This window comes from Stegostoma tigrinum, chromosome 23 (genome assembly GCF_030684315.1).
Source record: "Stegostoma tigrinum isolate sSteTig4 chromosome 23, sSteTig4.hap1, whole genome shotgun sequence".
NCBI classification, from domain to species: domain Eukaryota; kingdom Metazoa; phylum Chordata; class Chondrichthyes; order Orectolobiformes; family Stegostomatidae; genus Stegostoma; species Stegostoma tigrinum.
Window position 1 is genome coordinate 54,062,149 of NC_081376.1, and position 20,555 is coordinate 54,082,703.

The 20,555-nt window shown below is 42.9% G+C and overlaps 1 protein-coding gene across 2 annotated transcripts in view; it reads right to left on the bottom strand.

Moving 5' to 3' along the window:
- smg1 (SMG1 nonsense mediated mRNA decay associated PI3K related kinase) overlaps nt 1-20,555 on the bottom strand; it is a 182,014-nt gene that overhangs the window by 44,930 nt on the left and 116,529 nt on the right. For both annotated transcript variants that reach the window (XM_048551867.2, XM_048551868.2), the window contains 10 exons: nt 18,937-19,154; nt 17,491-17,645; nt 16,125-16,347; nt 14,837-15,083; nt 12,710-12,939; nt 11,146-11,394; nt 2,392-2,530; nt 2,186-2,295; nt 1,857-2,075; nt 745-938 (listed from right to left, as the gene is read on the bottom strand). In XM_048551867.2, coding sequence (XP_048407824.2) covers nt 745-938; nt 1,857-2,075; nt 2,186-2,295; nt 2,392-2,530; nt 11,146-11,394; nt 12,710-12,939; nt 14,837-15,083; nt 16,125-16,347; nt 17,491-17,645; nt 18,937-19,154 — 1,984 coding nt within the window. The remainder of the gene's footprint in view (nt 1-744; nt 939-1,856; nt 2,076-2,185; nt 2,296-2,391; nt 2,531-11,145; nt 11,395-12,709; nt 12,940-14,836; nt 15,084-16,124; nt 16,348-17,490; nt 17,646-18,936; nt 19,155-20,555) is intronic.

Here is a 20,555-nt window from a genome sequence, read left to right on the forward strand (position 1 = left end):
ATGACCCACTATCACTAATATCCTTACAAACAGATGAGGAAGGACACCACTTTGATTGGGACAACACATCCATCCTAGGACAAGCCAAACAGAGACACGCACGAGAATTCCTAGAAACATGGCATTCCAACTGGAACGCCATCAACAAACACACTGGCTCCAAATCAAACTACCATCCTTTGAGAAAAAGAACAGGAAGTGACATCACCAATGCAGGAAATGACATCAGCAACCCAAGGAAACCTAACCAGATAAATAGAAAGCGGGACATTACACCAGCGCTTCGTCGGAGGCTCACTGATGATGTTACCTAGAATGGTGACGAAACTTCTGAAAACTAACCTTCGGGCTCAGCCAACAAACTCACATCCATAATAATCTTTACCTGCTGGAACATGAATTGGGTGGCTCATGCATTAAGCAGAATTTAGAATGTCAGATTTGACCGATATAGCTCATTATCATCAGCCTTGAGTTATTAATTGTGGCTGAACACATTTTCAGTATCTTTCAGATAACTTTCAGCATATTCTCTCACCAGTGAAAGGTTTTAAAATTTAATATGGCAGTTGTAAACACAAATTGGCAATACAGAAATGTAACTATTCTGTACATAGTAAATACAGTTTTGATGTTATACAGTGTGCATGAAAATGTTAGAATGTGTCAAAAGAAAGCAAAGCGATCCTTTAATTGAGAGAATTGACAGAGTAAGTCTCAATTTTGTTTTGAAAAGAGGCATACCTTTGCTCCAATGTGAGAGCTGGGTGATCAGAAACATCAGCAGCACCTTCCAGGAATTCAATTTCCTCTAACAATTTACCCTGCAGTTTCTCCACCTTCGTCAACTGTTCCTGCAGACTGAGATAATCCTCTAGACTTGTATCAAGCTTAGGGATGACCGCTAGCATATCATCTCTGTTCTTAAACCAGGTCACCTTTATGTAATGGGGGAGGGCAAGTAGTAAAAGATTAAACCAGGAAGAAAATGAAACAAACATTCAGTTCACAGCTTAAGAGGCTTAAATAAATTCAAGTAGTTGCCCCCCACTTCTGAATTTTAAGTAGTTGAAATCTGTGCCTTTTTACTAGTGCCTTCTGCTTCATGAGCATGGTACCACCTCAGTTTAGACAGAAGAGCATTAAAGCAAATTTGCAGCCCTTTCCTACATCAGTATTAACCACCTCAACATTAACTCTTCAGTTGACCATTATACTTTTAGATATGGCAATGTACAGCAATTAGAATTAAAGTTGTCTGCGCCACTTTCTTTAGCCTTTTTCCCCCCCCATTATTTACAAGAAGAGCTAATTGCCTCAACATCCACGTGTGAGCAATTCAGTCTCAAATGACTCCAGTCATGTTAGGAAGTGAATTTTCCTGGCTTCCCATTTACTGCAGAATTGGGAAGATGTGGAACAACCAGGTCAGGACAGTAAGCCCTATAAACCTCCATCTTTCTGAAAGCCAGCCCACACACAATTACAAAAATGGCCAGAACCAAGACTAAAGGCTTGGGATGATGCATTTCATTTGTATGTCTATGACTGGTCTACGCCTACTACAGTTGCAGGTTTAGAGGTGTTGGCCTTTCTTCCTCCCGTACAATTAAGAAATCCTGGCACATTAACAGGACAAAGCCTCATTATGTTTCTGCCATTTTACTGTTCTGCCCAGAAAAATAAACGCATCCCGAGGACAAGGATCAGGAGCTTTGCACTGTATATCTTAATACTAATCTAATCATTTTAAATAAAACAAAATTACTAATTCAAGTGTTCACTTAAAATTAGATTGGATTTCCTAGTTTTGAGTTCAAGTTATATTTGATTATCTAATATTTACTGTTTGATACCTTAATTTCAGCAACCCTGGAAGAGAAGAGACTGCGGGTAATGTCTCGCTCCATCTCCCTCTTGCTCTGTTTATTCTCTGCTTGTTGACCACCTCCACCGTATACAGCACCAGCAAATCCAATTTCCCCACCTGCGGTCCAATCCACCAATGGATCATATACAAAAGCTTCCAGCAATGTCAAGAGTGTCTCTCGACCACGGCGCATTATTTGGATCACCTAACCAGGAACAAAACGGACAAATGTGAAGAACAGTGCCTGCAATTAGTTTACTTAATGTTGGGATCAATTTATAAATAGTTCCGAAAGGACCCAAATTTTCAGCTAACCTGCTCACAAGAAAGTCTGAACAATCCTTCAACTCCTGTCACACCAAGCGCTGTTTCAATATTTTGAGTCATTCTGAATGGAACCTTCTCAGGAACTCTTAGGCTTTTGCCTAAACATGATTAAAGTAAAACAATTACAGGCTTCGCCCAAAGATAAATGAATAATACAATGCTACAGAAAATTATTCAGTATTAAAAGAGTTTACCTTTTTCAAAGCAAACATTGTAGTCAATGTGTACCACTTCTCCAGTTGTCATGTCAATTAGTACATTATCCAAGTGTCTGTCACCAAGTCCAATTATATAGCCTACCATAGACATAACTGCAGTTGATCTTGCATATGACTGCAAATAAAACATTACTACATTATTACATTATCACCTGACTGAGAAACTTTGCGTAGGGTAAATTCAATTTCCAAAACGGATTTAATGTAGTTAAATATATTGAAAACATCCCAACAAGAGGTTTATCAGACAAAAGTTAACACGAAGCCACATTAAAATTAGATCACATGACCAAACAGCCTGGTCAAAGAGTAAAGTTTTCAGTAGCACTTTACAGGAGAGCGAAGATGCAGAGAAGTTTCAGAAGAGAATTCCAGAATTTAGGCCCTAGGTAGCTGAAGGTCAAATGGTCAAATCCTTTTTCTTAAAAAAAGAATTTTAAGTTAAATAACAACATTAAACCAGTCGTTTGTTTCAATACTGTGTAGGAATTTGAGACAGAAAATCATGGAATCTCTACAGTGTGGAAGCAGACCATTATGTCCAGCGAGTTCACACGGACCCTCCAAAGAGCATCTCCTATCCCTATGGCTCATTTCCCATGGCTAACCCACTTAGCCTGCACATCCCCGGACACTGAGCAATTTAGCATGGCCACTGCCTAACTTGCACATCTTTGGACTGTGGGAGGAAATCGGAGCACCTGGAGGAAACCCACACCAGCACAAGGACAACGTGAAACTCCATACAGTCATGCGTGTGGAAGTGGCCAGGGTCCCTGGTGCTGTGAGGCAACAGTGCTAATCACTGAGCCACGTCAGCTTAAAATGTGTAAGGAGATCAGTGAGGAGCTATCGCTTTTTAGTTGTTGACAAAGCATTCAGTTCAAATGAGATCCATCCAAGGTATTCAAAGTATAGAGTGGTGAAATTGCAGAGTCCCAAAAAAATACTTTCAACCTTCCTTAGAGTCAGGAGGTGCTGAAAGACTGGAGAAAAACATTACATTCTTGATCACTATAGTGAGATAGAATAAGCCTGATAATTACAGGCTTGTTAGTTTAACTTTAGTGCTTGTGAACCTTCTAGAAACAAATATTTGGACAAAGTAGTCACATGGAGAAATGCAGGCTTGAAAACCAGCATGAATTTCCCAAGGACAAGTCATGTTTAACTAACTTGGAGGTGTTCTGATAAGGTAACAAAAGGGATGCCCGAGGAAACGTTATTGAGGAGATGAAAGTGGACCAGGTCATATTTTACAATGCTGCACAACGTTCTTGTGGGCTACATTACAGCACACGGAATAGTAGCAAAATGGATACAAAACTGGCTGTTATAGCAAAGACATTGTTTACTAGCAAGGGTGCAGAAAAGATTTACAAGGATGTTGCCAGGGTTGGAGGGCTTGAGCTATAGCAAAGAGGTTGAATAGGCTGGGGCTATTTTCTCCAGAGCATTACAGGCTGTGGAATGACTTCAGAGGTTTATAAAATTACGAGGGGAGTGGATAAGGTGAATAGGCAAGGTCTTTCCCAGGGAGGGGAGTCCAAAACTAGACGGCATAGGTTTAAGGTGAGAGGGGAAAGATTTTAAAAGGGACCCCCCGAGGGGGCAACATTTCCATACAGAGAGTGGTGTGTGTATGGAATGATCTGCCAGAGGAAGTGGAGGAGGCTGGTGCAATTACAACATTTAAAAGGCATCTGGATGGGTACAGGTATAGGAAGGGGTGAGAGGGATATGTGCCCAATGCTGGCAAATGGGGCTTGACTTATTTAGGATATCTGGTCGGCATGGAAAAATTGGGCCAAAGTGTCCGTTTCTGACTCAACGACAGGAATGACATTTATCAAGTGGGGCTAGGTTTGTAATGGAATTCCCTGGGGTCAGCTAGGACTGTCATTCTTCCTCATGTACATTAATTATCCTGGCTTTGGGGTTGAGGGCACAATCTCAAAGCCCCAGGGAGGGTTTAAACTAGATTGCAGGGGAGTGGGGTCCTCAACAGGGTGGCAGCTGCAAGACTGGAAGGGGATATAGTAATCAGAAGTAACAAGTTGGAGGGGCGGGTCAGGCTACAAGGAACCCCGCCCACGGCCGACGACCTCATCGCTCCGCCCACAACCTCCAACCCCAGAGGAGACAGCCACACTGAGCCCTGCCGCATCTTCAACTTCCCCCCAGACCTCCAACTGACTGAGGACGAACAGTCAGTCCTTAGCAAGGGGCTCACCTTTGTCCCCCTACAACCACACATCAACCAATACCAGTCACGGTCGGACATAGAGCAGTTTTTCCGCCGTCTTCGCCTCCACGCCAACTTCTTCAACCGGGAACCCAACGCTCCTTCCACTGACCCCTTCACCCGCTTCCAACACAAGTCCTCCTCCTGGACACCACCCCCAGGCCTCCTACCCTCCCTCGACCTCTTCATCTCCAACTGCCGTCGAGACATTAACCGCCTCAACCTCTCCACCCCAGAACGGGCAGCCCTCCGCTCCAACCCCAACCTCACCATCAAACCCGCAGACAAGGGTGGCGCAGTGGTAGTATGGCGCACTGACCTCTACATCGCCGAGGCCAGACGCCAACTCTCCGACACCACCTCCTACCGCCTCCTCGATCATGACCCCACACCCGAGCACCAAACCATCATCTCCAACACCATTCATGACCTCATCACCTCAGGGGACCTCCCACCCACAGCCTCCAACCTCATTGTTCCCCAACCCCGCACGGCCCGTTTCTATCTCCTTCCCAAAATCCACAAACCTGCCTGCCCTGGTCGACCCATCGTCTCAGCCTGCTCCTGCCCCACCGAACTCATCTCCACCTATCTGGACTCCATTTTCTCCCCTTTGGTCCAGGAACTCCCCACCTACGTCCGTGACACCACCCACGTCCTCCACCTCCTCCAGGACTTCCAATTCCCTGGACCCCAACACCTCATATTCACCATGGACGTCCAGTCCCTGTACACCTGCATTGCGCATGGAGATGGCCTCAAGGCCCTCCGCTTCTTCCTGTCCCGCAGGCCCGACCAGTCCCCCTCCACCGACACACTCATCCGCCTAGCTGAACTCGTCCTCACACTCAACAACTTCTCTTTTGACTCCTCCCACTTCCTACAGACTAAGGGGGTGGCCATGGGCACCCGCATGGGCCCCAGCTATGCCTGCCTCTTTGTAGGTTACGTGGAACAGTCCCTCTTCCGCACCTACACAGGCCCCAAACCCCACCTCTTCCTCCGGTACATTGATGACTGTATCGGCGCCGCCTCTTGCTCCCCAGAGGAGCTCGAACAGTTCATCCACTTCACCAACACCTTCCACCCCAACCTTCAGTTCACCTGGGCCATCTCCAGCACGTCCCTCACCTTCCTGGACCTCTCAGTCTCCATCTCAGGCAACCAGCTTGTAACTGATGTCCATTTCAAGCCCACCGACTCCCACAGCTACCTAGAATACACCTCCTCCCACCCACCCTTCTGCAAAAATTCCATCCCCTATTCCCAATTCCTCCACCTCCGCCGCATCTGCTCCCACGATAAGACATTCCACTCCCGCACATCCCAGATGTCCAAGTTCTTTAAGGACCGCAACTTTCCCCCCACAGTGATCGAGAACGCCCTTGACCGCGTCTCCCGCATTTCCCGTGACACATCCCTCACACCCCGCCCCCGCCACAACCGCCCCAAGAGGATCCCCCTCGTTCTCAACACACCACCCTACCAACCTCCGGATACAACGCATCATCCTCCGACACTTCCGCCATTTACAATCCGACCCCACCACCCAAGACATTTTTCCATCCCCTCCCCTGTCTGCTTTCCGGAGAGACCACTCTCTCCGTGACTCCCTTGTTCGCTCCACACTGCCCTCCAACCCCACCACACCCGGCACCTTCCCCTGCAACCGCAGGAAATGCTACACTTGTCCCCACACCTCCTCCCTCACCCCCATCCCAGGCCCCAAGATGACATTCCACATCAAGCAGAGGTTCACCTGCACATCTGCCAATGTGGTATACTGCATCCACTGTACCCGGTGCGGCTTCCTCTACATTGGGGGAAACCAAGCGGAGGCTTGGGGACCGCTTTGCAGAACACCTCCGCTCAGTTCGCAACAAACAACTGCACCTCCCAGTCGCAAACCATTTCCACTCCCCCTCCCATTCTCTTGATGACATGTCCATCATGGGCCTCCTGCACTGCCACAATGATGCCACCCGAAGGTTGCAGGAACAGCAACTCATATTCCGCCTGGGAACCCTGCAGCCCAATAGTATCAATGTGGACTTCACCAGTTTCAAAATCTCCCCTTCCCCTACTGCATCCCTAAACCAGCCCAGTTCATCCCCTCCCCCCACTGCACCACACAACCAGCCCAGCTCTTCCCCCCCACCCACTGCATCCCAAAACCAGTCCAACCTGTCTCTGCCTCCCTAACCGGTTCTTCCTCTCACCCATCCCTTCCTCCCACCCCAAGCCGCACCCCCCGCTACCTACTAACCTCATCCCACCTCCTTGACCTGTCCGTCTTCCCTGGACTGACCTATCCCCTCCCTACCTCCCCACCTACACTCTCTCCACCTATCTTCTTTACTCTCCATCTTCGGTCCGCCTCCCCCTCTCTCCCTATTTATTCCAGTTCCCTCTCCCCATCCCCCCCTCTGATGAAGGGTCTAGGCCCGAAACGTCAGCTTTTGTGCTCCTGAGATGCTGCTTGGCCTGCTGTGTTCATCCAGCCTCACATTTTATTACAAGGAAGACCTGTTGGATTAAATTGCATTTATTTCAATGCAAGAGGGCTGACAGGTAAAGCCGATGAACTCAGGCTTGGATAGGTACGTGGGGCTGGGATATTGTGGCCGTTACAGAAACACAGCTAAGGAAGGCAGCTTAATGTGCCAGGGTACAAGTGGTTTTTGGCAGGACAGAGGTGGAGGAAAGAGGGCAGGAGGAGTTGCATTTTTGATTAAAGCAAGTATCACAGTAATAGAGATGAAATAACTGAGGGATCATGCAGTGAGGCTTTGTGGGTGGAGCCAATTGGTGGCATTATTGGGTGGGTGGGTGGGTGGGGGGGTACTTTAGGCCCTCAGATAGCCAACGGGAATTAGAGGAACAAAAATGCAGGAGCAATAAAGGTTGTCACAGAAAAGGGATTTCAATTTTCCTAACATAGACCAGGAGAGCCAGTGTTAAGGGCTTAGATGGGATGGAATTTGTTAAGTGTTTAGGAAAGCTTCCTCAAGCAGTATAAAAAGAGGGTCCTATTCAGTAAGGGGCAAAATTCAACCTAATCTTGGGAAATATACAGGACGGGTGACTGAGATGACAGTGGGGAAGCACTTTGGACCAGTGACCACAGTTCTATTTATTTTAAAATATAGTTATGAAGAAGGAAACAAAAAACTGATCCACAGATTCAAGCCCTAAATTGAGGAAAGGCAAATTTTGACTGATTTAGACAGGAGCTTGCAGGGGTTGATTGGAGTAGTTTGTCTGTAGGCAAAAGGAACTTCTGGCATGTGGGAGGCTTTTAAAAGTGTGATAGCTAGATCTCAAGGTCTAGATGTTCCTGAGGGAGAAGGGAACCCTGCATGACAAGATATATGGAGGCTTTGACCAAAATAAGGTGGCAGCATGGCTCAGGAACAGGCAGCTGGAATCAAGGGAATCCCTGAAGGTATATAGGGGATACCAGAGTTTATTGGAGGAGGAAATCAGGAGGGCAAAAAGGGGGAGCAAGGCAGCTTTGGCTGAGAAGATTAGGGTGAATCAAAAGAAACTCTAAGTATAGTAAAGGAAAAAGTATAACTAGAGAGAGAATCGGACCCCTCAAGGATCAAAGTGGACCACAGGAGATAATAGAGGTCCTCAATGAATATTTCTCCAGTATTTATCGTAGAGAAAGATGTGAAGACCTGGGAACTTGGGAAAGTTAGTAGTGATATCTTGGGGACAGTCCACATCACAGAGGTGGTGTTCGAAGTATCAGAAAGCCTGAAGATGGATATACCTCCTGGTCCTGACCAGATATTGCCGAAAACCCTGCAAGAGGCTAAAGAAGAAACTGCAGGGGCTCTGGTTGATATATTTGCATCATTAGCTATATGAGGTGTCCTGGAAGGCTGGAGGGTAGTGCATGTTGTCTTTATTCAAGGAGGGCTGCAAAGAAACACCTGGGAATTATAGACCAGTGAGCTTAACATCTGTGGTAGGTAAGCTATTTAAGAAAATTTCTGAGGGAGAAGATACATGCGTATTTAGAAAGACAGGGCTTGATTAGGAACAGTCGGCTTTGTGTGAGATCATGCCTCACAAATTTGTTAGAGTTCTTGACGAAGAAGTGACCTGGAAGGTTAATGAGGGCAGGGCAGTAGGTGTAGTCTATGTGGATTTCAGTAAGGTCTTTGATAAAGTTCCACATGGTAGGCTACTCTGGAAGGTTAGACCGCGTGGAATCCAGGGAGAGTTGGCAAATTGGATTCACAATTAGCTAGACGGTAAGAAGCAGAGGGTAACACTAGAAGGGTGCTTGTCGGACTGGAGGCCTGTGACTAGTTGTGTGCCTCAGGGGTCATTACTGGGCACATTGTTGTTTGTTATCTATATTGATGATTTGAATGAGAATGTACAAGGCATGATTGAGAAGTTTGTGGACAGCACTGAAATAGGTGGTATCGTGGACAGTGAAAAAGGTTATCAGAAATTGCAGCAGGATCTTGATCAGCTGGGGAAGTGGACTGAGAAATGGCAAATGGAGTTCTCTATATTTTGGTTCGTTTGCTAGCCGAGCTGGTTCATTAGTACGCAGGCATTTCATTACCCTACCGGGTAATGTCAGTCAAGCCTCCAATGAAGCGTTGTTGTATTTTCCTGCTTGCTATTTAAGCTCTGGTCTCCGTTGTTGATTACCTCATTTCCAGACTTTCTTTAGTACAACTAAAAGGGTGTATATGTGCATAAGTTTTTAAAAAGATGGCAGGACAAGTCGACAGAGCAGTTATTAAAATATACACTAATCTAGCTTTTGTTACAAAGCAAGAAAATTCTGGTAAATTTATACAAGGCACTGGTTTAATCCTAGCTGGAGCAGTGATCAATTCTGGCACCATACTTTAAAGAGAATTTGAAGACAGTGGAAATTGCAGAAAGGTTTGAGAATGGTCAAACAGCCAGGATCGCGCCAAATACTTACACCTCAGCCATCAACACAAATCAAATCAGAGGCTGGGGGTGTGAAAGGTGTGACATAAACACAAGCTCCTTTCTTCCTAACTGATCCTCACCAAATAAACAAAAGTTTTGAAGAAATAAAATCAAACACAGACTGAGGATTATCAGTTTAAAGCATCAGCCACACTGTACAATTTAAATAAGGGCATCAAAATCACAAGATGACAAATTCCTGATTACAAATATTTAGGGATGTTTGATGACACTTGCGACAACAATTTAACTAAACACAAAACATTTTCCAAGTGTAGAATTAAGTAATTTGCATAAACTGAGCTCATGAAACAATCAGGTTCAGGTCCTGGCCTTACAATGGCAATTGGTTTGCAATTAAAGCTTCTCTTTGATGAATAAATTTCTGGTATTCAGTCCAAGGGCACTAACTGCTTCACCTTTTCTGTGGTGATCCCAGAAAGAAACTTACCTTAATGAACCGCAAGGTTTATTGTTCTTTTTTTTAAACTGCAGAGTTCAATTACTGAACATCTTTTTCTCTTTACTCATGGGACGTGGGTGTCGTCGGCTGGGCCAGCATTTTATTGCTCATCCCTCACTGCTCAGAGTCAACCACATTGTGGTGGTTCTGGAGTCACATGTAGGCCAGACCAGGTAAGGACAACAGATTTCCTTCCCTGAAGGACATTGATGGGCTCAATGGGTCTTCCCCAAAAAATTGGCAATAGTTTTATGGTCATCATTAGATTCTTAAATCCAGATTCTTTGTGAATTTAAAATTCCCCCATCTGCTCTGGTGGATTCGAACACAAGTCCCAGAATATCAGCAGAGTTTTGGATTAATAATCTAGTAATAATACAAGGCTAATGCTTCCCTTCAAGAGGCTATAGAAGTACTTCTTAAAACAAGGGAGCACGAACATTTGTTAAAAATTGTTAAAAAAGAAAAACATAAGCTAAAGTGCACTAGAAAGAACTAGTGGGACAATCTCATTACAAATAGCAGAAAGAAAGATTTATCCCTTTTATCTCAACAAGACCCTTACAAACATGCAAACCTCTGAAGAGTCACCTCTACACTAGAAACTCTTGGAATTGCTGTAATTGGTTTCGTTTTGAAAAGTTAATGCGGAAACATTTTCAGAAATAGGATTACATCAGGATACTGGGCTGAGTGACAAAGTGACCCAAATTTAAACTAACTTTGTGGCGAATAGTTGAATGCAAACTTGGGAACTAATTAATTTCAGTATTTACACCAAGTAATCACCAAGTACCAAATGTGCTGGTCTCTGAAGACGAATCTTCAGGCCTAAAATTTTATATCACTGATATTGGTACAAGTTTCTCAACGTTCTCAAAATTCAAATGTATGTAAAATTTTGATTGCTTTCTTGCATATGAAATCGCATTCAAATGCTAAACATGCTGGAATCGCTATATTCTACTCATCATTGCCCAAATGTTTCTCATACAGGAATCGTATAGATATAAGTAAAGGATTAAGAGTTGTTTCAAGACTTTTCTCACACCTGTGTAACACTCCACCATTCATCTGGAGTGGTGCAGGAACACCACAGCTCCTTGGCAAGTAGATTCGGGGGAGTGGACTCCATCAGTTCTTCTAAGACTGAGCTCATTACACTCAAAGGCCAGTCACGTCGGGAGACATCAAGAGTGAGACCCACTGATTTTAAAGCTGGTCCAATTTTGCTGTAGTACAATTCACTGGGACGGGGCACCAGCGCAGGATTTTGAGTTGCCTGGTAAGAATCTTGGTTCTGAAACAAGAAACAAACCATTCTAGAAAAGTGAACAGTTATACTCTTACATTTGTATAAACTTTCAGAGAAAGCAACACACATTTCTGGTGGCACAAACTCAGAATCAATTTTGAATACAAAACCTTTGAACAAAGTTAAAATTCAAGTTTTATCTCCTGGCTCCAACCCGATCCTTTCTCGGCAACTTAAATATTTACTACCCCATAACTGATCATGAATGAGACTGCTGAAAAACTGGCAAGGACCAAGTTGATATTCAAAAGTCAATGGTAACAACAATGTAATGCAGAAGTAATCGGAGAGTATAAAAACATCAACTAGGCAGCAGCAAGACCAGGACTGGAATCAATTAATCAATACAAGACCAATGCCTTTCAAATTACTAGTGAGCCAGAAGGATTCACTGTGCTCTCCCATGTCCACGGGCTCTCCTCCATGTCAGATCTTGCTGGAAACCCCACCCCGACATGTCCTATGCCGCCCCTCCTACTGACCCTCAGGCATCATCATTATGTTCATTGGCTGCAGCTTCCTGGTGAAAAATATTTAGCTGGTCAGGTAATCAGTTTGGTGGGATAAGAGACAGGAGTTTGCCACGAGTTCCTGTACATGTCAGTGCAAAAGTTGACCGCTGAAACCATTAAAATCCCTCTATAAACATGGGTCAACTTATGCACCAACTATAAAATCACAGAAGTTTGGGAAACTGCAATTTTGAAATGTCATTGGCACGTGATGCAAAGGGTAAGTATATCTTTAACTCCCATGCAGCTTTGAAACAGACTGTATTACCTGCTTCTGCAGGTATGATATTGATAAATAAAACAAGGAGTTATGGAATAGATAATGAAGGCTAACCATTAATGTGTGTGCAGATGTGTGTTTGAAAAGGGCGTTGACATACATGTAAAATATTGACAATTATTATTTGATGCTGCAGAAATGAGGTTGCCTTATATGATGAGTCAACTTCTACGTTTTAAAAAGAGATAAGGGGAACAGCTGGATGAACACAACAGGCCAAGCAACATCACAGGAGCACAAAGGCTGATGGTTCAGGCCTAGACCCTTCTTCGGAAAAGTCTAGGCCTGAAACGTCAGCCTTCCTGCTCCTCTGATCTGCTTTTGGCCTGCTGTGTTCATCCAGCTCTACACCTGGTCATCTCAGATTCTCCAGCATCTGCAGTTCCTACTATCTCCGTCTACGTTTTAAACTTGGCTTCTATTATTGAGATTGTCAGGAAACGCCACTTCTCCAACATGGTCTAGAAACCAGAATTAAATGTGAAAATACTAAGCATCAATAGCCTACCTTCTGCGCCTGTAAAGTTGCTTCTCTTTGTTGCCAACGCTTATACAGTCCGAAAAGGGGAGTGGCACCATCCACCCACTGAATGAGCCCTGACCTCGTACCCAATGGTGTTACAGAATAATGCCTGGCATGGAAGCGTGGAGTCTCCTGGTGATTAATTTTTATAAACATGGTATTTACAATTGACAAAAACTGCATTATTCGTTCATCCAGATGCAAGTCTTCCAGTCCTGTGAACAGAAGGAAAGGGGAATGACCTAGTAGTCATTTACATCAAAAAACTGGAAAAGTTCTAAGATAATTTTCATAAGAATCCACACTACATAATGGTTCAAACCTACCTCATTATGGAAACCCCTGCACAAAATTTGTAATTAAATTTCAAATTTTAAAGTCAGTAATGATCTATATTGCAAAGGAAATTGGAACCGACTAGAAAGCACACTGTGAGAATGATTGAGAACACTTGGCCATGTTTTACATCCGTAAGGAAGCTACTGTTGTAAATGGACAAGGTGAGTGTAGCTCCTTCACCTGGTTTGTTTATAAATCCATTAGAACCAGCTATCACGGGGCTGACACCAAGCTACCACACTGTTATAGCTATTTCTCTTGATTCACAATTGATAAGTGAACCAAGGTGATGGTCCTCCTGGCTTCCATTTAATCTAATACAGTTAAGAGGGAATGCTGAAAGAGCGCAATTAAGACAGACAACGGCCCTTTTCGTATTTGCTGATAACATTTTTGACTGGAGGCTGCAAGGACTTCAGATAAAAGGTTTTTTTTAAAATAGTTAATGCAGACTTGACTAAATACCCTCTTCCCACAATAATATTTTTGAAAAGCACTTTGCTATTAAAATTACTGCATAAACTGAGCAAGCAACGAAAATGTAAAGGATTCAGGTATTTCGGTGAAATGCAGAGGTGGCGGGGGGGAAGGGGAGAATCAATGTGCTTAGAATGGTTTGAGTAGTTAAAAAACGTTCTATTGTTTTTCTCTCTAAATTCAATGAGCTTCTTCAGATCGATAACAATGAATTTTTAATCACGAATTACAGGAGTATTTGAGACAAAAGCATAGGAACAGCAATTAAAATCTCACCATCGTTTTAGTGGATTTCTACTAATAAAATATGGAACTAAAAGCTGATCACAAATGATCAACCATTACTAAACAAAAGATCCACGTGGATCACCAATCCTTTAGGAAAGGAAGTCAGTGTCCTTACCTAACCAGATACAAATGCAACTCCAGACCCACAGTAATGTGGTTGACTCTTTCATGGTCACTGAAATGATCTGGCAAGCCATTCACTAAGGGCAGTTGTGGACACAAACCCTGGTATGACCAACAATACCCCAATACAATGAAAGAATTTTTTAAAAACACATTTGATGGCAGGGCAACCAAGCATACTAGACCAACGAACAGACTTGATAAGAGGTGTGCAGAATGATCTGAGGTACAGACGGTGTAGACAGCCAGAGACTTTTCTCTAGGGTGGAGGTAGCTATTGAGGGGGCATAGTCTTAAAGTGAGCGGGACAGAGGTATGTTCTTTATTCAGAGTGGTAGGGGTGTGGAATGCACTGCCGGAGAAGTTAGTGGAGTCAGCTGCATTAGGGGCATTTAAACGGCTATTAGATAGGCGCATGGATGATAGTAGAAGGTAGATGTGGAGGTTACATAGACCTTAGGTCTAGGGTAAAAGTTCGGCATAACATTGTGGGCCAGAGGGCCTGTACTGTTGTATGTTAAGAGCGCTGCACTAAGAATGATAGACTAGAATGGAAGGCTGTTGGAGTACAGCATGTATCCAAGCAAGCATTGATTGGATGGATCGAATGGCTTATTTCTGCACTGCATATTTATTGTATTAACATTTCTGAAACACTGCACCAGGGAAAACAGCTTAAATATTGTTTTTTTCTTAAACTAAAATTATATATAAACTGTAACACTGGGACAGAACATTTGTCAAACCAGATAGCTCAACTAAATCAATTATATTTTTTCCTTCATCTGGATGCTACTGGCGAGTGTAATAATTAACGGGTACCAGCAACTTCAGGAATCCAAGTTAAATATTAGTACAAAACATGGGAATCTATTCACATTTTACCTTTGAACAGATATGGGTAGCTTTTTCCGTCAGAGCCCAAGAACATCAGTTTTTTCGGTTTTGTTTTAGTGGGAAGGATGGTGATGGTATTACCAACACTCTGAATCGTGACTGCATCCCTTGCCGAGATTTCTCCTGGCAATGCAATTTCAGTACTAGACATTGCAGCCATTCGTGGACTGATCTCCTCTAAATGCAGCAGGTAGCTGGTCCGTTTCTGAGCTCTCTGTTGTAAGTTCAGCATTATCTGCAAAGCATTAAAAGTTGGTATTTGATATTTTACATGTCTCAAGGGATTTTCTACTAATTTACTTTAAAACCTAAGAAAAATCAAATGTTTGCTTTAAACATCAACACTTTCCACTCATCCAAAGGTGCTAACAATAACTAACTTGTTTTTACTCAGGTCAAAAAGAGATAAAGTCAAATAATCAATGGCTTTATCAAAGCAATTGGTTATCTTAAAACAAAGAATGAAGAATAAAGACAGTTTTCAGGAGGGAACTCCAGAGCTCTCAGACAAGGCAGCTATATTGGACAGAGAAGCAATTACATTAGTGTACATGCAAGGAGGCCAGAACTGGAAAAACACACAATGTTGAAGGCTTATTGAGATGGACAAAGTTACAGAAATAGGAAGGCATCAGAAGTCCCGGGAACAAGGATGAGGATGTAAAAATTAATATGCAACAATAGATTAACCAATAATACATAAATGCACTACCATCTAGCCATCCATCATGGCTAGATTTCCTAACTTTTTACTTCTGTAGACTGTCCTGCCATGGCACAAAAATAACAATATCTAGCCGTCAAGTAATACAACTTTGCAGCTATCTTTAATAGAATACTGTATCTAGACAGAACATTGATAGTACATTCCTCCTACTGTAAATACACTTGAGATAAGACTTGAAGGCACAGCCTTAGAGTAAGGGAAGACCCTTAAGGACAGATATGAGCAGAAACTTCAGGCAGAGTGGTGAATCTATAGAATTCACTGCCACAGAAGACTGGAAGCTTTGTCACCGAGTATATTTAAGGCAGATATAAATAGGTTCTTGACTGTCAAGGGGAATGGGGAGAAAGTAGGAGAATGAGGTTGAGAAACTTTTTAGTCATGACTAAATGGCAGAGCAGACACTATAGGTCAAATGGCTTAATTTCTGCTCCTTTGTCTGATGCTTTTATGGTCTACATTTCCGAAGATAACTACCATCAACTTAAAACTGAAAAATTGACTCTTGCTCATGCACCTTCATGTGAAATCCTGTGTTTTTAATCCTACCTGTTTAAACAGCAACCAACTGTTGCTAGGATTAGCTGGATTTGATGGGGTCTTCAGTTTTTCCAAAGCATTATTAATTGGTTCTCCATAGGTGTCCTGAAACCATTTTTCATGAGGAGTTTCTGCTTGAGCTGAAGTAATGCTGCACACATGTTCCAGAGCAAATACCACCGGCTTCATCAAAGCAGTGTGCTTTTCCCTCATGATAGCTATTTTCTCTTCCCTATCAAAGTAGTTAAGATTGAAATGATTCAGAGTAAACAAGAAAGCTTTTGTACGGCAAAACACATCAACTGCTCGCCCAAAATTAGCCCAAAGTATTTTGGTTGAAATTCAAAAAACATAAGTTTTAGTGGAGGAATTATCTGCAAAAGAATAGTTACATATAACGAACTAACGAGGCTTTGAAGATATTCTCTTCTGAACCCAAGCATTTGGTTTTCATGTTGCAAACAGAGTTGCATATTCTGACAGCAAAAACAATTCACAGAAAAAGATATGGTAACAAGGTGGAGAGCTGGATGAACACAGCAGGCCAAGCAGCATCAGAGGAGCAGGAAGGCTGACGTTTCGGGTCTAGACCCCGAAACGTCAGCTATCCTAGTCCTCTCACACTGGATATGAAACAGTCTTTTGAGCTTATTTATTATGTGCCCGAGTCACCAAATTAACAATTCCAGCAGACAGGGAAGGTGATAGCCTAGTGGTATAATCACTGGACTGATAATCCAGAGATCCAGGTAATGTTGTGGGGATCTGGGTTTGAATCCCGCTACAGCAGTTGGTGGAATTTTCTTTTAATAAAGAATCTAGAATTGAGAGTCTAATTATGGCCATGAAACCATTGCCAATTGTTGGGGAAAATCCCATCTGGTTCACTATTGTCCTTGAGGGAAGGGAACTGCCATCCTTACCTAGTCTGGCCTACATGTAACTCCAGACCCACAGCAAACCCTCCAGACTCTTAACTGTTCCTCTGGACAATTAGGGACGGGCAACAAATGCTGAACTAGCCAGTGATGCCCTCATACTATGAATGAATAAATAAAATAACATTGGGATAATTGACATTCTTCAACTAAAATCATCAAAACTAAAGATTAATGACAAATATATTCTCTATATTAATGCTGTTCATCATAGATGACTCCCATTGGGGAAAAAAGGTTTGACATGTTATTAATGTAACTTAGACACAAAGAATTCCAAACTGACCAAAGCAATACTTTAACAACATGTTGACATTTCCAATTCTATTTGCACTGTGGTTGGGTCCATACAAGTCTGAATTGAATAGGTTTCTGCGCCTAATACAACAAATTGTTTAACCCGTCTTGTCGATCCAATCTAGCTTTGAAACACTTACTTGCGAAGAGTATTGTTGTTTTGAACCCTCTTCACCTCGTCCTCCAATTGCTGAATGCGTCGCAGTACATGCATGTGTTGTTGTTGAAGAACTCCAAGCCAAAGCTCATCCCACAGCACAGTAATTCTCCGTAACTCTCCAACCAGCATCTGGACCTACAGTACCAGCATATTGAGAAGTTAAAATAGATTAAACTCTTATATGATAGAGCTCCAGAAATTCAAAAACAAGAGAGCACTAAATCCTCATTCTGTCAGTTTATTTTAGTCATTTCACAAACTGCAGAAATCACTTCAGTTTTGAGCAAAAAACTCTCAAAGTATGCATTTGTGGATTTTGACATTTACCCAGTATCGCCAGAATTAATGTGTAAATCTGCATATGCAACTATACACTGAACAATATTAAATTGTTGGCATCTCAGTTAATATACACCACCATTAGCAGCTGGCACCCAGATTTTAATTCTTGGACAGTAATGCAGGAATGCAATTAATTTATTTTCAAGCATAATCAGTGGGCATAAACAGGTTATGAGGCAGCATTAACAGTGGCACACAAAATCTGTTGAGTGTAAGTTATTAATATGAAAGTTTGTCATATCCCGAGTTTTGGAGAAGGGGAAAAAGGTAAAGTTACTAAATATTGCTTCAAATCTAATTACACAACTGCCAACAACTGTAACTGCTCTACTAATTAACAAATAACTTTGGAGAAGGGAAGGCGGAGAATTTGAAATAAAAACAAAGTGCTGCAGAATCTCAACAGCTCTGAAATTTTAAAGAGAAAAGTCATATCAAATTCAAAATGTTAACTCTCTCTCTCTCTCTATAGGTACTGCCAGAGCTGCCGAGTTTCTCCAGCACACTTTGCTTTTCAGTTCTCCACTGTTTGCAGTGTTTTTTTGTACAAAAAGATATGCTATTCTGATTTGATACACAATATCGGACTGGTGGCGTTTTCAGATTATGACAGGTGCTAACATTCTCTAGAATACAATTCACAGGATCACACGCTTCAGCCGCAGGCATTTCTGCATCAATTAGCTTAGCTTTCCAGTTTTGTCAGTAGCAGGAATTTATTTTTTAAAAATCCATTGGATGCTGTCATCCTGTTGTCTGTTAGCAGCCACCAGAAGGTAATAGCACATCTTCACTTCTTTGTTCTGAGTTGACCAAGTTCCAGGTTTGGACAGGTTTTGGTGACAAAGCAATGGGTTGTAGGCGAAGTCCCCCATTCAGTTTTCTGTCACTCAGAAGAAATCACAGCTTATCTGATAGTCCTCAACTCCAAATTCCAGCTTCATCCCCATAACCCTCAATTCTCTCACTGTTGATATTGTAAGAGACATGAGCATGCAGGTTTTGGAAAGTCCGTGGAATCAAAGCATCTAAACAAAATAAAACTATAATTCTTACTGTAATTTAGTGACAACATTCACAGTACCTGTAAAACCATGGTAGGGTTTGCTGATGACAGCTTATCAACGATTGTGCTATAGCAGTCCTGCATCATTGCTTGATCTTCATTAAAACAAGTTTTCTGTTCATCTTTGATACTGTCTTGTGATCCAGGAGGACTATTTTCTTCACACTCTCCTCCAGATAAGGCTTCAGCCTGGATATTACTCAGCAAGGTAGGAATTGCAGATGACAGTTTGGCTCCTGAAGAAGAAAGTGGTACAAAATTTCTTTACATGTGAACTGGAAAGAAACTGAACCAACAAAAAGCAGTAACCTAGATTAGCCATTCAAAAGCAGCTCTCTGTATATACTTGAAATTCATCTGGCACAATTGCAACAAGTTTATTTCGTCAGAGTTATACAGCATGGAAACAGAACCTTCAGTTCAACAGGTCTGTGCAGGTATCCTAAATTAATCTACTCCCATTTGTCAGCATTTGGCCCATATCCGTCTAAACCCTTGTATTCATGTACCCATTCGTATGCCTGTTAAAATGATGTAATTGCACCAGCCTCCAGCACTTCCGTACGCACACCACCCTCTGAGAAAAACATGCCCCTTAGGTTCTTTTTAAATCTATCTCCTCTCACCTTAAACCTATGCTCTCCAGTTTTGCACTCCCTACCCTGAAAAAAAGACCTTGCCTATCCACCCTATCCATGCCCCAAGTCATTTTATAAACTTCTAGAAGGACCCCTCAGCCTTCGATGCTCCAGGGAAAATAGCCCCAGCCTATTCAGCCCCTCCCTGCAGCTCAAACCCTCCAACATCCTTGTAAATCTTTTCTGAACCATTTCAAGATTAACATCTTTCTTACAGTAGGGAGACCAGAAGTGAACACAGTATTCCAAAAATGGTTTAACCAACATCCTGTACAACCACAACATACCATCCCAACGCCTATACTCAATGCACTGACTGATACGGGCATGCGTACAAATGCCCTCTTCATCATCCCATCTACCTGCAACTCCACTTTCAAGAAACTACGAACCTGCACCCCACAGTCTCTTTGCTCGGTAACACCCCCGAAGGCCCTACCATCAAATGTATAAGTCCTGCCCCGATATGCCTTAACAAAATGGAGTACCTTCTATTTATCCAAATTAAACTCCATCTGCCACTCCTCAACCCATTGGCCCATATGATCAAGATTTTGTGAACTATTTGGAAAAGCATAGCATGGCTTTGAGGGGGCAGGTCATGCCTCACCAATCTTATTGAGTTCTTTGAGGAGGTCACGAGACAGGTTGACGAGAGTCAAGCAGTGGATGTGGTGAACATGGACTTCAGCAAGGCATCTGATTAAGGTTCCCCATGGCAGGCTCATTCATAAAGTCAGGAGGTATGGGATACAGGGTGATTTGGCTGTCTGGATTCAGAATTGGTTGGCTAACAGGAGGCAGAGAGTGGTTGTAGATGGTAAATATTCTGCCTGGAGGTCAGTGCTGAGTGGTGTCTCGCAGGGCTCTGCTTTGGGCCTCTGCTCTTTGTAGTTTTCATAAATGACTTGGATGAGGAGGTTGAGGGGTGGGTTATGTTTGCTGATGACACAAAGGTTGGAGGTGTTGTTGATAGTATCGAGGGCTATTGCAGGCTTC